The following is a 20,236-nucleotide window of genomic DNA, read 5'->3' on the forward strand; positions in this document are numbered from 1 at the left end:
TCTATCTATCTATCTATCTATCTATCTATCTATCTATCTATCTATCTATCTACATACCTACCTAACTCTTTTGTGTGTGCCATGGAAAAGGTTGGAGGTCAGAGAACTTATGGGAATCAGTTCTTTCCTTCCACCAACATGTGCGTTCTTGGGTTTAAATTCAAGTTATCAGGCTAAGAGGCAAGCACCTTTACCTGTTGAGCCATCTTACTATCCCCACATTATTCATACATCATATATTACATTCACATACATATTCTTCATATAATATCATTTGAAATTGTGTACAATTTATTGTCCTCCAGTACAATGTAGGCTCCCTAAATTTATGAAACTCTAGCTTTTTTTATTAATGGTTATATCTTTACACATAACAGGCCTACAGGCTGCATACAACTCAGGGTAGTAATGAGTGAAGGCCAGTGTTGGGATCTGTAGGCAGGCATCTCTACGGCCAGCCCCAAGGGACCCGACAAACCAGATATCAGGTATCTGTAAGGCCAGCTATGGACCACCTGCTGACCACATGAAACCACCTGCATATGCTCTGGGTTACCTTATAAAGGGAACTCACACCACCTCCCCTCCCCCTTCTTGCCCTACCCAGAGATGGACTCTGTGACCCTTTCTACTTTCCCTTAATAAATCTCCCATGTGGAACCAGTTGCGTGGCATGATTTGTGAACCCGCCATGTAACTTAATGCACAATCCTAACACTCAGTACAAAATCATAAACTTAATCAAAACATTACAAAACATTTTGTGACTTTTTTGTAAGTTTATTTCATAGTTCTTATGTGTGAACTCAGTTGATAACAGCATTGTGCCTCTGTCAAAGATTAGACATTAATCGAAGAAATGAAAAGGAAACAATTTACATGGTTGGGTTGAAAACTAATTAACATGGCCACCATTTATTTTGGCAGGACTAAACTTAACAGTCAGGTTTCAAAACAGTGGTTTTCTTTTTCTTGCCTAATTTTAACTGCATTGTGATTTTGGGTGAGCCTTGTTTTCAAAGACATTAAAAGTTTCCCATTAGAAATTGATTTTCCTAAAGAAAATGTTTTAAAGTATAGCTTCTTGACTTAAATTATTGGCATTTGAGTTCCGGAGAGCTGGATGAATCAGGGCCAATTAACTATATTTGTCACTTAGTTACCTACGAAATGGAAATGCAAAGAGCATCTATCTCATGTTCTTAGAAAGAGAGCCAAATTTAAAAATGTATAAAAATTACATAGCACAGTATCTAGCAGCAAGTAAATCTTTAGAGAACAGTATCTTTTGTTACTCTTAAGATTTAAGAGAGCTTTAAAAAAACAAGAACACTGTTCCAAAATAAACAAAAGAAGTCCTGCAACAGAAACTACTAAATGCATTTCTCCAAGTGGAACTGTTCAGGCCTTTTGTATAAATGGCATTTCTTTGGGAAATGCTCTGAAATTTGAATAGAAAAATTGTTTAGTTCTATTTCTCAGGAGGCTTTTGTGGGTCTGTACACATTCTCTTCATATTCTCTATAACTGCAGAAGAAGAGTCACACCTAAAAATCATTACTCTTAGTATCTCCACTTCTTCATGGTTTAAAGCCTTCAACTTGACTGTCATCCCAGATTTTGAGTTCTGACTGTAGGTATTTTCCTCACTTAATGTACTGTTAGAAACCTGGTGGTTTCCTTTGTATAGAAAGTGTTTCCTGAGGGTTGATCAATCTGGCTTGCTGTGTGGGTTGACTCGGAAATAAGGTAAAGGCAATGGTGTCTATTTCCATGTCATGGGACCACCCAGTAGCTTGCTGTCAGACATATTTTGTGTTAGTTCCCAGTCAAATGTAGTTATGACAGAACTAGTCTGTATCTGCCACTGCATGCATTTGTGCAAAGAAATCTAGGAAGCCTAAGCTTGCACAGGAGTACTGGGTTCCATGTTTTATAGAAGCAGTCCCGGGCTCAGAGCTGCTGCTCAGCATTTGTTCCACTGATTTTGCCTTTCAGTTTTCACTTCTGTTCTAACTTCACCCTTATCTCTCACAGCAATAAATACTGAGTTGGGCTGGGCAGACTTAGTTATTCATCCACTTAAACCCCTAGGGATCAGTAAATACTTGTTAAATCACACTGAGTCTTACTGCTTCAGCAACATTCTTTTGTTTTGTTATTTAGATGCAATTTTACATTCTCATCCCAGGGATGCTGTAAATTTTTTTGAGTGCATGACTTCTACCTCATTCCTATCCCCTGCAGCGTCACACTACTCTTTAAGCATTATGCCCTACAAACTGCTTCAGCAAAATGGACCTCACCCTAGGAGTTGAGTAAAATTTTCTCCTTGACTACTTACTTTTTATTTTTTAACTGTGATTGTTAGGAGAAAATAGCATGCAACAGCCATCAATTACTAAGCTATACTCCTACTGTAATTCTGCTTCAAATAAAAACATGACAAAGGCTGAGTTGTAAATTAGAAACTTACTCATAAACAGTTGTCCATCCATTTTCATTGCTTTTCGTTGCTAAAAGCCCTGTGTTTCCTGGGTAGGTCATCAAAGCCAAATTGTAGCCTTGGGCTGACACTCTTTTCAGGACTCCATTGTTGCTTATGGTCAGCCAGTAGACTTGTCCTCCAGGCACCACAAGCCACAGGGGCATCCCACCTGCATCCCGACGAATATGCACTGAATTGCCATTGCTGCTAGTGATTGCACCCAAATCACCTTCAGCATTGTAGGTGAAGTTATAAATATAGTCCCTTGTTATCAAGTTCATGGTATGTAGGTGTGTTCCGTTGACAGTAAACTGATAGAGTTCTTGGTCAGCAGGTGAGGCAATCTCATAAAAGTTCATATCATTCAGATGGGCTTGATTCCTGCTGATGGTACGAATTCGAACATTGCCAAGGTCTGCCACATAGAGGGTGCCATCAGGTGACACTGCTAAGGAGGAAGGAGCTTTCATCTTTGCGTCTTTGGCATAGCCACCATCACCTATGGAGAAAAGATCCTGATATTAATAATTGGCATCAAAGGAACTCGAGTAAGCATACTCTAGATGTGAAGCAACACCATGACAGAACCAAATGTAAACAATATCTCTCACAAACCCAGCCCTACAGAAGATACTAGAAGGAAAACTCCCAACTTAGGAAGTTAACCACCTCCCCTAAAACAAAACAAACAAAAACCTCCCACAGGATATGAATAACTTCACCAAAAATCATTTTAAAGAAAAAATATCAGTGAACTATAATTCTTTGTATACTCCCTGATTATTTTGATACCCATTATTCAAAAGATTGTAATTCTTGAGTCAGTACCACTAAAGATGAACAGTAAGATGTAATTATCTCAGTTACACCAATTTTGTAAATTCCTAAATTCTGCTGTTCTGAATCTATTGTGTTCCAAGATATAAGAACAGCAAATAATGATTGCCACACAAAAACTTCCTGCAAATCCACGAGTCTTATTACTGTTGCTGATTGAAGGATCAGTTTTAAGATCTTCCTACTATGCTTAGAGGTCATGTCTTCTGTTAATTTACATTGTTCCATTGTCAAAATATACTAAGTGTAACAATGACTAAATATCAAAGTAAGTAACTCGGATAAATGTTAGATCTATCTTGAAAGAAAGATATAAATTACTGAAATATCCATAAGCCTCACTGTCCAGGAAAATACTGAAAACATTGAAGAGAATTATATTGACCAACTTGCTGGATCTGGATTCTCCTGGCTCAGCAAAACACAAAACTTATGAGGACCATTCAGACCTGGATAAGCAGGTTAATAGGACTGCATGTAACACGGAGAGATAGCCATTTCACAGATATGAATAGAACTGTTGACATGTAGAGGTCTGTTTGATATCTGGAATAACTATTCCATGTTTGGGGAAATGGCTCTTCTTTTCCTTTATTCTTTTTTTTTTTTTCAGACAATGTCTTGCCTTTCTTTTTTTTTAATTTTATTTTTCTCATTAGTTACATTTTGTTAATTCTGTATCCCTCATTCCCTCCCCAATCCCACCCTCCCTCCCCCATCTCCTCCCTGCCCCTTTCCAAGTCCACTGATAGGGGAGGACCTCCTCCCCTTTCATATGACTCCGTTTTGTCAGGTATTTTCAGGACTGGCTGTAAAGTCCTCCTCTGTGGCCTAACAGTACTGCTCCTCCCTTGGGAGGTGGGGAGGTCAAAGAGCCAGTCATTGAGTTCCTGTTAGAAATAGTCCTTGTTCCCCTTACTATGGGAAACCAATTGATTACTGAGCTATCACGGGTCACATCCGAGCAGAGGTTCTAGGTTTTATCCTCTCATGGTCTTTGGTTGAGTGTCCATCTCAGAAAAGACCCTGTGCCCAGATATGTTTGGTCCTTGTGGAGCTCCTATCCTTTCCACATCAAACTTCCCTTCTTTCATATGATTCCCTGCACTCTGCCGAGGGTTGGGTTATGAGTCTTAGTATCTACTTTGGAACACTGCTAGGTAGAGTCTTTCAGATGCCTTCTGCGGTAGACTCCTGTCATATGTTCAATGCATATTCCATTTGTCTTTCTAAATGAGGATTGATCATCATACCCCATGTCCGCTTTCTTGATTTATCTTCTTTAGGTGCATAGATTTCATTATGTTTATCATATCTTGTAGGTCTATATAAGTGAGTATATTCCATGTTTGTCTTTCTCCTTCTGGGATACTTCACTCAGAATGATCTTTTCTAGATCCCACCATTTGCCTGCAAATTTCATGATTTCCTCTTTTTTGATTGCTGAGTAGTATTCCATTGTGTAAAAATACCACAATTTCTGTACCCATTCCTCCACTGATGGACATCTGGGTTGTTTTCAGGTTCTGGCTATTACAAATAAAGCTGCTACAAACATGGTTGAGCAAATGTCCTTATTGTGTACTTGAGCAACTTTTGGGTATATGCTTAGCTGGGTCTTGAGGAAGCACTATTCCTAGTTGTCTGAGAAAGCACCAGATTGATTTCCAAAGTGGTTGTACCAGTTTACATTCCCACCAGCAATGGAGGAGGGGTCCCCTTTCTCCACAACCTCTCCAGCATGTGTTGTCACTTGAGCTTTTCATCTTGGCCATTCTGATGGGTGTAAGGTGAAATCTCAGGGTCGTTTTGATTTGCATTTCCCTGATGGCTAATGATGTTGAGCATTTCTTTAAGTGTTTCTTCTTTCAGCTAAAAGTAAAGGGCAACTGTTGTTTATGGAACTTCAGAGCTTTTAAAATCCAGTCATGTGGGAGACTGATGCTATAAGAACTTAACATTGTGGAATTTAATTTTGCCTGTGCATTCTCAAGGCAGTCTACTTGGGTCCCCTTCTAATGTCTAATAGAACACACTTCATATCTGGAAAGCAGTCACTTAGGGTAAGTAATGTTTTTATATCTATCTTCCTTTTTCTAAAGCACAAATAATGGCATGATCTTACATTTGTATGCTGTTAAAATTTTTGAGAATCTGAAAAGTTATTACATCTGTTTATACTAAAAACTGCAAGGTGAAAAATACTTGTCTCTATGTAACAAATAAGGCAAATGAATAAGTGAAAAGGTGTTGTGGCTTTTCTAGGTCATTCAGTCAGCTGTCAGAGCTGACTCCTAATACATTGCTTTCTCCACTAACCCACACAATTGTCTTCCTTTAGGTTTTTCTGATACACATTTTGCTTTTAAAAACAGAGAGGGGGAGCTAGTGAATTGCTAAAACAGGTCATACCGGAAAAACAGTCACAGTTGGGATCAATTTTGCAGTCGCAGTCAGTGGGAGCACCAGCAATGATGGAGATCTCCCCATTGGTGGTCACTTGCTGAATGCGGTTCACTTTCCTCTCGTCTGTTTCAGCGATGAAGAGAAGCCCACTGTGGGAGACGCTGATGGCCCTAGCTGACTCCAGAGTGGAGTGAATTGCCACTTTGCTGACCAAGAAATGATCGATGCCGGGCACCTGGCAGTGAATTGGACGCCCTGCAATGATCCGCACACGCCTGTTCTCAGAAATTTGCAGCACAATGTTGTTGTCCAGGACGTACAATGAATTGTCCATGGGATTTACTGCAAGGTCTGTTGGCCACTCTAATCGCACCTATAAAAAGAACAAAGCACACATCATCATGTTACCACATTTTTCCTTAGACATTTTTCCAGAGACAATTTTACCATAAAGTAATAAATAGCTTATTGTTTGTGTACTATTACTAATTTTAGCAAGATTGACACTGTCTGGCAATGTGTAGGTAATCACACAGCCTACAAAGCATATTTATTATCTATGCTATTTCCAATACAATGTAAATTATTTTCCATAGTCCCAGAAGTGTACTCCAGTGTAGTGGTTTTCACAGTGTGGTCTGTGGAAAAATAACCATAGCATCACTTGGAAAATGGTTAGAAATTCAAATTTTGAGGATCCTTCCTAGACTCATTGAATCATAATCCCTGAGAATAGGGATCCAACCATCTGTGTTTTTAAAAATCTTCTAGATGATTCTGAGGGCTATTGCTGTAGGGCTTCTGGATAACTACACACACACACACACACACACACACACACACACACACACACACCCTTTTATTGTCTTGTATATGTTTAGCAAAGCAAGGTCCTGAAGATTTTGTGGCAATAGAGTGCTGGGAAACCAGATTTTACTCAATTAACAGTCTGTTTGGATAGAGCCTGCTATTAACATATGCCTAATATCCATCTTGTATATTATTCATGTATAGTCCTTCAGCTGTATATTTGGAGTCCTAGACTGGAGCGTATTTCTCACTTAGCTGGATCTTGTTTATTTCTTTAGTTATCTACCTTGACAAAGAAACAGGTTGGTTTGTTATTCCCCTGAATGTTTGCTGTGAACATTTTTGTGGACTAAGCTTTCTGCTAAGCTTTAGGGATCAACACAAAATTTTCCATGATGCAAACCTATACCATCAAATAACTTTTTGATGTGGTAGAGCCCTTGAAAACACTATTAGCAATTACTCTCTATGTTGTGAAAAGGAAGCAATAGAAAGGGTATGAGAACACTTCAAAGAGGCATGGAGTTAGAATATTAATAGACAAGATGGTATGTAAGCCAAGGGTGAAGTGACCAGTAGGAGAAAAGTAGCATGAATCTGAATAAACTTTGGGTAAAACAAATGGCATGGGTAAAAACCTAAACACCAGAGATGGCGTGACTCATCTTTGGTATAATAAATATTTCAGTAAGGTTAATAAAGTTTCAGTGTTTGGAAATAATGAGTGACACCAACCAGGAAGTAGACAGTGACTAGATGTTACAGAGTAAATCTTATCCTTTCCAAATTTATATCATGTGGTCCTAACCTTCAATGTGACTGTGTTTGAAGATAAGGCATTTACAGAGTAAGTTATGATAGTTGAGAATGCTTTAACGTTGGATGCCTAATCCAAACTGTAAGTGTGATTATGATAATAGAGATGATAGGACTGCATATACTCAGAAGATATCTCTGTGAAGACATAGGAAGAAGACAGCCATCTAAATTTCAAAAAGAGAGGTCTCAGAAGAAACTAACACCTGTGCCTTTGGTTTCCACTGTCCAAAGATCTGAGAAAATAAATTTTTGTTATTGAAGACAACTAATGTTTGATATTTTGTTATGACATCTCTGATAAACAAATATACAAGGTAATGAAAGGAGGCACTCAGTAGTTTTGTTTTTGAGACTGGGGCTAACTTTAGAAGGACTTTAAGTAGGAGTATGGCATAGTCATATTTGGGTTTATGATGGATGTTATTGACTGCTGTTTGAGACATTGTGAGAGGAAGGGGTGAGATTAGGTAACCAGAGGAAGCTTCTGTAGTGGGTTGAGTAACGAATTTTGATACATAAACTAGAATGGCAATATAAGGTATTGAAAATACAGGGATTTGAGATATGTTAGAGAGGAACAAAACTCTCTCTCTCTCTCTCTCTCTCTCTCTCTCTCTGTGTGTGTGTGTGTGTCAGTGTCTATGTCTGTGAGTGTGTGTGTATCTAGTGTGCCCTGTTCAAGTGCTGTGCCAGATGCTGGGGATACACACACTAAACATGATTTTATTGTACTTACTTTCCACACATGAGTTGGCTCAGTGCCTTCCCTGACATTCAGAAATTTCTGGATAGTGACTACTTATCCCTTGGTACTTCTCAGAAAATTGTTCCATGGTACAGTTCCTATGTCACCACTCATTACTGTCCATTTCTCTCCTTTTTGACTAGACAAAGGCAGGAAGAATGTACTATTCAGGACTAAAATAGTGGCAGTAATGTAATTATACTTTTTAGCATTGAGTGAAAGCCGAAGGAAGTCTATTTTTCTCATAGATTCAGAAAGTTTGGAAAGATGATATGGGCTGTCTTTGCAATTTGAGGTCCACTACTTCCTCACCTGGAAGAGACCTTATATACAGCAATTAATAAAGTGGAAAAAAGCCCCATCTGATGTCTTAGAACCTTTTTCTTTTACTTGTGCTCAATAAGGGTGGGCAACTGGTGCTGTGAGAACAAGGATTGCCTTTTGCTTTTCCTTATTACACCACATGGGACCGTTTACACCCATGTATGATTGTCTCTCACATGCCGAGCAACCTCATTGTATCCCCACATCTCTGTGTGTCCTCTATGTCCACCTGCACAAACACTGACCTTCTCTGGTTTGTACCATATGCCTCTGGGCAGCTAGGAATTTCAGTGCCATTTAATTATAAAGCTTTGCTTGTATTATGTATGTTCTACAGATCCTTTCAGACTGGGGCCATTGGATAAACATTAAACACCAGCATTACCAGTGCCCAGAACAGTTTGTGGTGATGTGTTCCTCAGCACGTCTGTCTGAGGCCTTTGCATGTCAGTGTGTTGTCACACAGAGACAGAGTGAATGGCTCCTGTTGCTGCTGTTGCTGCTGCAGAAGGATGACTCTTCCTTCACCTTGTGCCTCCCCCCCCACACCTTGGACCTCTATTTACACTATCAAATGTGTGCAAAATCTGTGTCTCTGCTTTAGTCCTCTGGAACACAGGGCCCCAGGAAATAAGTCAGGGCTGACTGAGGAAGAGGAAATGAATTTATTTCAGTACAACACTCCTCTTTTGATCGAGTCTGAAGTCGGTGACCCAGGAAAAACAAAGCTGGCTGAAATGATGTTCTAATTATCCCCACTCTGGGAGCCAAAGCCAGGCCAGAGGCCGCGGAATGGTACACACCTGGTAGAAGCTAGGGACAGAACATATTTTAGACTCTGTTCTCAGCTATCAAGGCTGCCTTTGAGATAAAGGCCGGTGGTGAGAAAAACAATCTGTGAAATTCTCCAACTTTTTCAACCTGATTTAAGCCAATACTATCCGTGTCATGTTTATTAGATTTAATATTGCTTCAAAAATACACCAGCCACTGTGTCTGTTTGTTTTCTTTTCCATCAAATGAGCTACCCTCTAGCAGTTTCCTGTGACTAAAGTGGCCTTTGTGTTTTTGAGACACTTTCTATGCCAACTACACAGAATCCATTTAATTCCCATTTGATTCAGCAGGGCAGCTTGTCTATGAGATCTTCTCAGATGAAAGATATGTGCCCACTTAGTAGTTGAGGGGCTATTGTTCTAGAGGATGACCTCTGTGCTGTTTTAAGGTTGTCAATTCCTTTTATGTCATTCTCATGTTAAATACATCTATGTTCAGGTAAATTTTCAAGGAACTAGTGTTTTATACCCACACAATAGAAACATGGCATTTACTATTAAGGCGTTTCCAACGCCTACCCAACATATGGAGTAATGTTTTTGTGCTAATTCTGGCTGTTGGAACTAGCATCTATTAGTTGTGGAGGGATTCCAGAACTCTGTGCTACTGAGATGGATCCAAGGTTAACTTCCAGAAGCTGCTGCCATTTGTACACTGTTTTTTGTTTGTTTGTTTGTTTGTTTTTTAAATGGGGATAGCTTCTGGTGGTAGAAAAAAAGCATTTTCATTTGGGGTGGGAGAAGAAAGAGTCTGAAGAACAGCAGTGAAGGTTCTGGAAACTCTGCTTACTGAACTGGCCTACAAGCAAACCTTTAGGTCTAATATGTGGTGTTTGCCCTACCTTGTAAAAACATACTAATTTGTTCAAAATGTCAAAATGTGTTTAAGCTAAACTAGCATTAAAGGTCACTGGCATAGCCTTCAGCTGGTAGAGTGTGCCCATCTCTCAACAACCTTCCCTAAGAAATAATGCTGAGCAGAAAGGCGCTCTTGGTTGGACTGTCAGCACTGGAAAGAACTGTCTTCTTCTGCTAATTGAAAACTTGCCTTGTAGGGGGTTAATTCTCAGGTCAACCAGTCCCATGTTTGGATTAAAGTTCCAGCTAATTTTGACCTCATTATCAGTGTAGAAGACAGCAGGAGCCATTAATAACAAAAAGCAGTATGTTACCTAAGGAACAAAACCATCCTTTGTTGAGAACTATTTGACCAAGATTTAGAAGGATATGTATTGTAAGACCTTTAGACTTAATCTGTACATGGCGGAGACGATGAAGATCTTTAAAGTGTACAGCTGACAAGGTCAGATGAATATTTCAGAAACATTACTTAAGGTGTTTGAAGGACATACTGAAGGAAAAAAAAAGATACAGTGTGTATAATCATTCCAGATACCATTCAACATTATATTCATCAATTTATGTCTTCTACTATCCAACCACCTGCTATATATCTTCCTGGCATTTGGAGTCTGGCATACTGCTTCTTAGATTCAGAAGAATGTGTGACAATTTGGCAAAAGTTATGTACTCTCTCCATAGAAGAAATGCTCAGATGTACAAGAGTGAAATGATTAGGAGCTCAGGCTCTTGTGTTGAAACTTCCTGGATCAAAATTTTTAGATGATAGGAATTGCAATTGCTGTGGCTTCAGAGAATCAGTTATCATATAGGTATTTCAGTCTTCTAACATAGAAATTACATCAAATAATACCTCTGAAAAATTTAAAAATTCAATAAAAACAAACAATGAAAACCATCAGACTGTTCAGTATATAGAAATAGGTCTGAAAAGAACAACTAATTTGGATCTGAGGACAAGTTGTACAGTGGTTACAGAAACCCACCCTTGCCTGTGATCCATCTTGACTCTATCCAACTATTGTAATGTTCTCTTACATGGACATTCTATGAACTCTTAAATTTAATAACGTGGTCATACTCTTTAAAGACATCCAGTGACTCTATATCAGCAGGCACTAGCTCATTTGCACTATTCCTTATGGATCTTTCTAAACAATAAAACCTCCAAAAAATCTTTGACTTATCTTGGCACATATTATCTCACCTACATTCATCACCCAATTCCCTGGATAATAGTTTAGTTTATTATTTTGGCCACCTTGTTATTTGTAACAGTATTCTTTGCTCAGTATCAAGTACAGAACATGTTAAATTAATTTCCTTTCTCTGTCAAAAAAAAAAAAGGCTATTTGTTCCATCTCCCATACTACGCTACATACCAAGAAACCAGTTCTAATGAAGAGGGTGGATTCCTACCCTTATGGAGATTATAGTCTTTTGCTGACTCTATTTGCTTTATTTCAAGGGGTTGTTGGTGGCATAATACAATCTATTTCTTTCACACTCCCGTCAATTTAAGAAATTAATTATGGTGGAAATACTTAAAAAATAAACTATGAGATTACAAGTATTCTAAATTCACCATCAAGTGCTAATAAGTTCTTAGCTGTTTTACAGAAGGTTTTGCCTTCCATCCCACGTATAACTTCTGGCCTTCCTTCTTTAGTCCACTCAGAGCTTTGCAGCTCATTTAACAAGTGACTCTGCTTGACTCTGAGCTCTAAGGCTTCTCTGGTAGGACTCTTCAGAAAGTGTGTGATTATATCCTCTGAGATATGCCAGCCCTGGGAATGATGCAGTGATGGAACTGAAGGCTTTGTACCAGGTGTTCTTCCAGCACCTTGTTAGATGTCCCCATGCTTCTAAAAACTGACAACCTCAGATTGTTAGAATCACTTTTTGTCAGTTTTTAAATGGAATTCTCATTTCTTGACACTGATACACAGTCTAAGCCTCTTCAAATTTATAAAAGAAGTAAAATGCTGTCTGGATAAAGGTTTTTTTTTTTCATGTGGAGATATTGATGACATTTTTGAGAGTGATGGCCCCTATTGATCTTGCTTTTAAATAGCAGAAATTACTAAAAGGTGAAATATATCAAGATTTCATGGTCTTGTCAACAAGTAACTTATTTCTCATTATCTCAGATCCACACTCTGTAGCTTTTCATAATGGCTGGACACTTTGAAGCACCTCTTACCCTTTGAATTCACATATTCTGTTTCCATGGTTGTCCAATGATAAACCATGGGAAAAAGAGAAGTTTAAGTTGCCATATTCATTAAAAATGAATATGTAGGTCAATTTAATCATGATTTAAGATGATCTTTAGAATTAGTTTACTAAAGAATACATAGACTAAACTGTATATATCAAATATTCTTAAATTAATTTTGAAGTGAATGAAAGAAATCAAACCAAAGCTTAACAAAGTGACCCCTATACCTCACACAAATAGAACAAGAACTCTCAATCGTCTTGACATATTTCATCTTCATAATTTGCACCTTTATAAACAAGGTCATTTAAAAACACTATTATTTTAAGTGCCATTTTTCTCTGCAACATGAGAACACCAAACGTTATTTAGATTGTATTTCTCTTTTGTGTAAATTTGAAGGTGCTCAGAGAGGATGAGGTTCAAATGTGTGCCTCCTGATATTTCTGTGCCAGAGACCTCCTGTTCTAGGCCTATCGCTATGTTCATTTAGTCGTTCATCCTTTATGGCTGATCTTTATTATCAAGTTCTTACACATTTCTCTTTAGAACAAAACATTACTTTGCAGTTAGTTGTCTTCATATGGTAGTGTCAGACAGCATGATGCAAGAGGAATGATGAAATCATTGACACTTGCAAGCGTATGTTATAAAGAATGCTCAGCAGAGACTTAACTGATCTGAAAGAAGATTTCTATGGTCTTACCTACCCTTGGGACATAGGAATAGTAAAAGGTTTGATAGACATCTTGGACCATGACATTACTTAGAAATGGAAGTTATGAAATCAGGTAGCTGTAATTCAAAACCTTGGATCCTGAATGCATCTGTGGAACTTTCACCTCAAGTCTTGAAAGATACATTTATTCTGCCTGATATCTTGCTTTGCACATTTGTTGTGTTGGGGTTTTCTGTTATTCTCAATGGAAGATAATAAAAAAAAAAGGAATATGATGCTTTAGCTTTTAGGTTTTGATTTTGACTGGAGTTACCTATTATACCATTATAGTTGCATTGGTCTAACAAATTTCTAGTGTTTCTTCTTTGGAGAAATCATCTGTATTTACAAAATTAAAGTAAATTAAATTGATATAAATTAATACTTTGATAAATGGGGGAATATAATGAGGACAGTTTTTCAGAATTATTCCTTTGAACTGGCATATACAAAAACCTTAAAGACTGTCCATATAAATGGAGTACCGTGTAAAGTTTTGATACATGTGCATATTCTATAATGTTTAAATCAGATTACATATATTTATCTCCTCAGGTTATTTTTATTTCTCTATGACAAAACTTTCAAAATTCTGTCTTCTAGCCTTTTAAACCGTAAAGTTACTTCACTGTTGCTAGTAGTCACTGAACTGTAACTAGCACCAGAATAGTTTGCTCCTTTTCAACTGTACCCTAATTTCCATTGATAAGCTTTTTGCTATCCCACCTTCTTTCACTGTTCTCCTCAGACTCTGATAAACTGCATTCTACTTTCAACTTCTGTGAGATGAACATATAAGTATAACCATGCAATATATGTCTTTTTGTACTTCTCTTATTCCAATTCACATAAATAAGATGTGATTATAACTATTATGTAGGGTAGCCTTTTCATTCAGAGGATGGTAAATTGATCAAACTTAATGATAAAGAAAAACTTCAAGGTATATTGAATATATGGCACTCCATCTCCAGTCACTTTAAGAAGCTTTTCCAGATAAGGTGCACATTGGTTGGAGCATGAAACTGAAAAGCTTCTGTAAAGCAAAAGACACTGTCATCAGAACAAAACGACAGCCTACAGACTGGGAAAGGATCTTCACCAACCTTGTATTTGACAGAGGGCTAATATCCAAAATTTATAAAGAACTGAAGAAGTTAAAAAGCAACAAATCAAGTAATCCAATTAAAAAATGGGGTGTGGAGCTAAACAGAGAATTCTCTGTAGAGAAATATAGAATATCAGAGAAACACTTAAAGAAATGTACAACTTCCTCAGCCATCAAAGACATGCAAATCAAAACAATCCTGAGATTTCACCTTACACCCATCAGAATGGCTAAGATAAAAAACTCAAGTGACAACACATGCTGAAGAGGTTGTGGAGAAAAGGGAACCCTCCTCCATTGCTAGTGGGAATATAAACCTGTACAAATACTTTGGAAATCAATTTCTCAGACAATTAGTAATAATGCTTCCTTGAAACCCAGCTAAACCACTACTAGGCACATAGGCAAAATATGCTTAAGTACATAACAAAGACATTTGCGCAACCATGTTTGTAGCAGCTATATTTTTAATAGCCAGAACCTGAAAACAACCCAGATGTTCCTCAACAGAGGAATGGATACAGAAATTGTGGTACATTTACACAATGGAATACTACTCAGTAATTAAAAACAAGGAAATCATGAAATTTGCAGGTAAATGGTAGGGACTGGAAAAGATCATCCTGAGTAAGGTATCCCAGAAGGAGAAAGACAAACATAATATATATATATATATATATATATATATATATATATATATACTCACTTACAAGTGGATACTAGACGTATAATATAGGATAAACACACTAAAATCTGTGCACCTAAAGAAGATAAAGAAGAAGGAGGACCCAGGGCAAGATGATCAATCCTCACTTAGAAAGACAAACGGGATAGACATTGAAAGAAGGAGAAAACAAGAAACAGGACAGGAGGCTACCAAGGAGGGCCTCTGAAAGTCTGTACCTATCAGTCTATCAAAGCAGATGCTGAGACTCATAACCAAAATTTGGGCAGAACACAGGGAATCCTATGAAAGAGGTAGTTAGTAAGAACCTGGAGAGGACAGGAGCTCCACAAGGAAAGCAACAGAACCAAAAAACTTAGGCCTTTTCTGAGACTGATACTCCAACCAAGGACCATGCATGGATATAACCTAGAACCCCTGCTCAGATGTAGCCCATGACAGCTCAGTATCCAAGTGGGTACCCTAGTAAGGGAAACAAGGACTATCTCTGACATGAACTCAGTGGCTGGCTCTTTGACACTTCCCCCACCCCCTGAGGGAGGAGAAGCCTTGCCAGACCACAGAAGAGGACATTGCAGCCAGTTCTGAAGATACCTGATAAGCTAGGGTAAGATGGAAGGGGAGGAGGACTTCCCCTATTAGTGGACTTAGAAAGGGGCATAGAGGAGATGAGGTAGAGAGGGTGAGACTGGGAGGGAATGAAGGAGGGGGCTACAGTTGGAATACAAAGTGAATAAAATGTAATTAATGTAAACAAAAAAGAAGCTTTTCCAGATCCATGTGACTCTCAATCATATCTAGTGTGCCTGTGTTATGCTAGACATATTTGTTTGGCTTCTTTTGTACTCTTCCTGGTCTATGAGAGTAAAACGGGTAAGAATGAATACCCATTCATTTTATAATCCAGCAAGTATCATACTTGGCAAATGTTTGTTGATTGAAGACATCAGTACCTATAATAATTTCAGTCCATGAAAGTATTTATAAATTATAACATGCAAGTAGACACTAAAAAGCACTGTTTAGTTAATCAATCTTTGTCACTAACATGGTTTTCAGATGCTGACTGATATAAGGCTTCTAATGTTTTAAAGTAAACTTGCCACTCCTTTTGTATTTTTGCCTTTTTGATAATCATGTCTTACAATCAATGCATACATTTAAAGGAATATTTATGACCAACTCCCAAAGCTATCAGGCTCATGTTCACTGTATAATTAATATAACATGGAATTTTCAGTTTGATTTACCAACTTCTGAAGCTTTTCTGAAACTCTTTTAGAAGGTCCTTGAGATCAAAATTATTATTAAAGAAGTTTGCCATTTTATATATGGTCATGAGTTTACAGCTGAGTTTTCTAGAGGATTCCTGAGCTTGTGTGTCTTCAGTTTAAAAAGTCATTCTATAATGCAGGTGTGATGGCATACATCTTCATTCCCAAAACTCAGAGACTTGTAGTAACTGAAAGTTGAGGCCAGTCTGTACTATATATTTAATGACAGTCTTTTTAATGAAACAACAACAACAACCAAAGCAATACTTCCCATATCTCCAGACTTACCTTTTGCAAACACAAACAACAACCAAACAACATCCATGGTCTTAGTTTCTAATGAGGTAAATACATACATGATAGAACTCATACAAAACACATGGCTCTAGCGCAATACATCTCCCATGGGACAAGATGAGTGCAGGCCTGCACTCAGTGCTTGGGGAACAGGGTGCTGTCAAGTATGGAACATTTAGGTAAAGAAGGAGTTAGAGTCTCATAAGATGCCTTTCTACCTGTTTTGTTATCTCATCCTGGTTAACTGTTTTCTGCCAATAAGGAAAAACAGATTTTCTGTAATAACACACTGAGCAGAGAACCCACAAAATGCTACCACATGATGCCATGAAGACTGTAGTCCCATTTGCTACTACTCATTGGGCTTCCTGCCATTACTTTTTCATCCTGCTACAGCCAGTGGACCCACACTTGATATTTAAGCCTAAAAGCTTCCCATCTGTTAGTGTCAGCTAAGTCAGTCGGATTGGTGATATCTCATAGATGGAACTTCAGACTCTGGCAGCTTCACTGTCGCTGGAATTGCTCTGATTTTGACTAAAAACAAATATGTAAAATCTTTCCTGTCTTTATCCAAAAAATGAAAAATAATGCTTTTGACATCATTTCTAGAATTTTAAAGTAAAAAAAAAAATGATGAATCAATCTAAAAATATTTTACCTCGGAACATGACAATAGATTACTAGACATAGACATAGACTCAAGATCAAAATATCTTACCATCTAAGTTTAGATTGACTGTTGAATCCAGGGATTTTAATCAATGCCAGCAAAACCTTTTCCACTTGACAAGTGCAGAATTTTGTTGTGTTTGTGTGTGTGTGTGTGTGTGTGTGTGTGTGTGTGTGTATGTATGTATGTGTGCACTATACATGAGTACAAGAGCTCCTGTGAGGGTATGCAGGTGTCCACCAGTATCAGTGCCTGCTTGAGAAAATTACATTCCTGGTTTTGTGTGAGGAGAAGAGTGTATAAAGTAACATAAACGAGCCCTCATTTTCTCTTAAATAAGATTAATGTTAATTTTCTAAGAACTGGACTTTTCCCTTCAAAATTAAAACTTTTTCCTTTGGGATTTAATGAAGTATTGCTAGCTGAAGCCAGTTGGACATGCAAGAGAGCTGTCAGACTGATGAAAGGTGTGCAGCCTGATTTAAGACCAAACCCTGAACCCTTTTAAAGAACAATAAAATGTATTAAAAAAAAAACTCATACAAAGAGAAAGATTTTTACAATGGTGAGGGGAATAGTAGGGTACAAGTGACCCAATAGGAGAAATAGAAAAAAATATAAGGGGATCTAATGAGGGAAAAGGAAAGAGATAAATACAGAAGATGGGGGAAGGAGGGTTAAAACAAATAACAAGAATGTCTGAATCATATTATTAATGATTTACCTAAAATGCCCATAAAACATTAAAGTAAGTGTATAAATGTACATTTATAACTTAAATGAAAAATTTCCATTTAGGTTGACAATGTTTCTTTCAAGTACCAAAAACCATAACAACAACAACAACAACAACACAACAAACTTACTAGGTATTAAAAGCCCTCTTTTGAGTTGCTGGTTAGAATTGGGGAGACTCCCAAATATTAAAGACTATTTCTATCGTCTTTAGTTGCCCCTCCTTGCTAGAGGAGAAAAGGTAAGTCTCTATTGCTGAAAATACCATGCACTTCAGACACAGAACACAATGGTCCCTGAGGTGGAACTGACCGTCTTTTTTCTAACGACTAGCATTTATGGTACCAAAAGGTGTTATGCAATCTTCCAAAAGAGGTAAGCAGCCAGCAGTCCTCCCAGCTATGACACCCAAGAATGACAATAATTAGTGTGGCAAAATAGTCCTTGTGGTGCCATAGTGGCACACATACCTTGGCTGTAACCAACAGCTCTCTAATTGGCTCAAGACCCATTCAACAATATGGAAATCATTCCTGGTACTTGAGACCTAGCCAACTATTTAGGACTTGTGAATTCATGGATCTTGAATAAGAACCTAAAACTTCCAGTTTATTAAAGCATCATCCCTATCTACATTCTAAATATTTTCCCTATTCCCACAGATAAGTGTAGTTCTCATCTTTCATCAAAGAAACTTAACTTTGTAAAATATAAAGACCATTACAGAAAACTTCAACCAATCAAAATTCAGATTTGTGGAGCCCAGTAACAACTGATAATATCTACAACACAATTCCTGCATATAAGGCTCAGGGAGAATATTTTTGAAGTGATCAACAGTTTTCAGGACTGCAAAGGGGTCCTGAGACCAAAAATCTTGGGAATGATTATTGTAGAGGAAAGAAACAGTGAAAGAATCCCTTCTGTTAATATAGGGATTTCATTTAGGCTCATTAAGAGAAAAAGCACATACCTCTTTCTAGGATAGCCCTTGGGTCCATAAGCCCTGTCCAAAAGCATACTGTTGGAGAGTCCTGCAATCATCACTTCCACTAGAGATCCAAAATCTGATGGGTGCTATAAAAGTTTGTTCATACAGCTCTCTAAGAACAATCATATGTATATGCTTCCTATGAGTCTGCTGCATAATTGCCACTACCTCATCTTAATAACAGGCATAATTGCTCTGCGTTTCCGCCGACCCTTTCTGGCATCTCCTTTGTGAAGCCTCAATTTTGGAAATGGCACTTGTGAATACACAAAATATTTAACCACTTTCACTTTTCAATTTACAGTCAAAGTCATCTATCAGCAGGAGATGAAGGCCCAGTGTGAAAACTACAGAATGTCCTTCAGACTCCACAACTAATTTATTTGTAAATTTGATTATTATTGTAAGAAGAACATATTGTACATGATGCTACTTGCCAATTTGTTTCTGCTGTATCTTGGGTTTTATCATTACAGTCAAATAAATAATCCTTTCAGCAGTTGTAGAAGTGGGAAGAAGAATATGGAAGCTTTTATTGTTTTCTCTCTTGAATCTCTATTTTAAATTTACATCTATTTAGTAAATATTTATTGTGTATTTATCACTGTGGAGGCTATAATAACTGAAGGAGGGTCAAATAGACAACATTCCAGAAAAATATAGAATTATGTGAGGCCAGGTGATGAGAACATGAGTTCTGTGATAATTTAGTGAGAAAATCACTGTGCCTTTTTTCAGGAGATGGTACTCTTGCCTTGCTGGAAGCCAAGGTTTTGCTTGCACAGAAAAGCATAGGACTTAAAAAGAATTCTCTAAAAATCATTCTCCAGTTTCTTCCTGTTGAGAGGTTGCAGAAACATGGCCGTTTCAGGTTGTTAATATTATAGTATTGGCCCAAAAAGATAGGCCAAGCTTCCAATTCCCTTTGGCACCTAGAGCAATTTACAGGCCAGAAACATGAGTGCCCATCTTTCATGAAACAGTCTGATTTCATTGATCAACAATTCTGAGATTATGTTTTCATTTCTGTAGCTACTGCTAACACTTCTTGCTGATGTAATATTTCAGGAAGAAACTATTAAAATATTTTACCATAGAGAAGATATAAGTGAAGATATAAGTGTACATGGCTTTGAAAGGGAAGAGGAAACAACACAACTCTTGATTGCTCTTCTCTGAACTTCATTTCAAGTTAGACTAGAATTCTACAAATTGTCTTTCTCAATGTTCCAATTGATAAGGACACTAATAACAGCAGATGGCCTAATGAATATTAGAAAGAGGATTTAACCCCTTGTGTTTTCACAGGGGTTCAAAGTCCTTCCTAGTTTTGCCCACCATTTCCCTGTGTGAAAGACAAAAATCACACACACTCAACACATGGCCCAGCTCAAGCTTATGTTTTCAG

General features: G+C 37.7%; 1 protein-coding gene across 1 annotated transcript in view; it reads right to left on the reverse strand.

Moving 5' to 3' along the window:
- Tenm1 (teneurin transmembrane protein 1) overlaps positions 1-20,236 on the reverse strand; it is a 1,167,432-nt gene that overhangs the window by 50,010 nt on the left and 1,097,186 nt on the right. The window contains exons 25-26 of the mRNA XM_055612144.1: positions 5,738-6,104; positions 2,477-2,987 (exon numbers count right to left, since the gene is read on the reverse strand). Of these exons, the coding sequence (XP_055468119.1) occupies positions 2,477-2,987; positions 5,738-6,104 (878 nt within the window). The remainder of the gene's footprint in view (positions 1-2,476; positions 2,988-5,737; positions 6,105-20,236) is intronic.

This window comes from Psammomys obesus, unplaced genomic scaffold (assembly GCF_907164565.1).
Source record: "Psammomys obesus unplaced genomic scaffold, mPsaObe1.curated_primary_1811, whole genome shotgun sequence".
In the NCBI taxonomy this organism is placed as follows: Eukaryota; Metazoa; Chordata; class Mammalia; order Rodentia; family Muridae; genus Psammomys; species Psammomys obesus.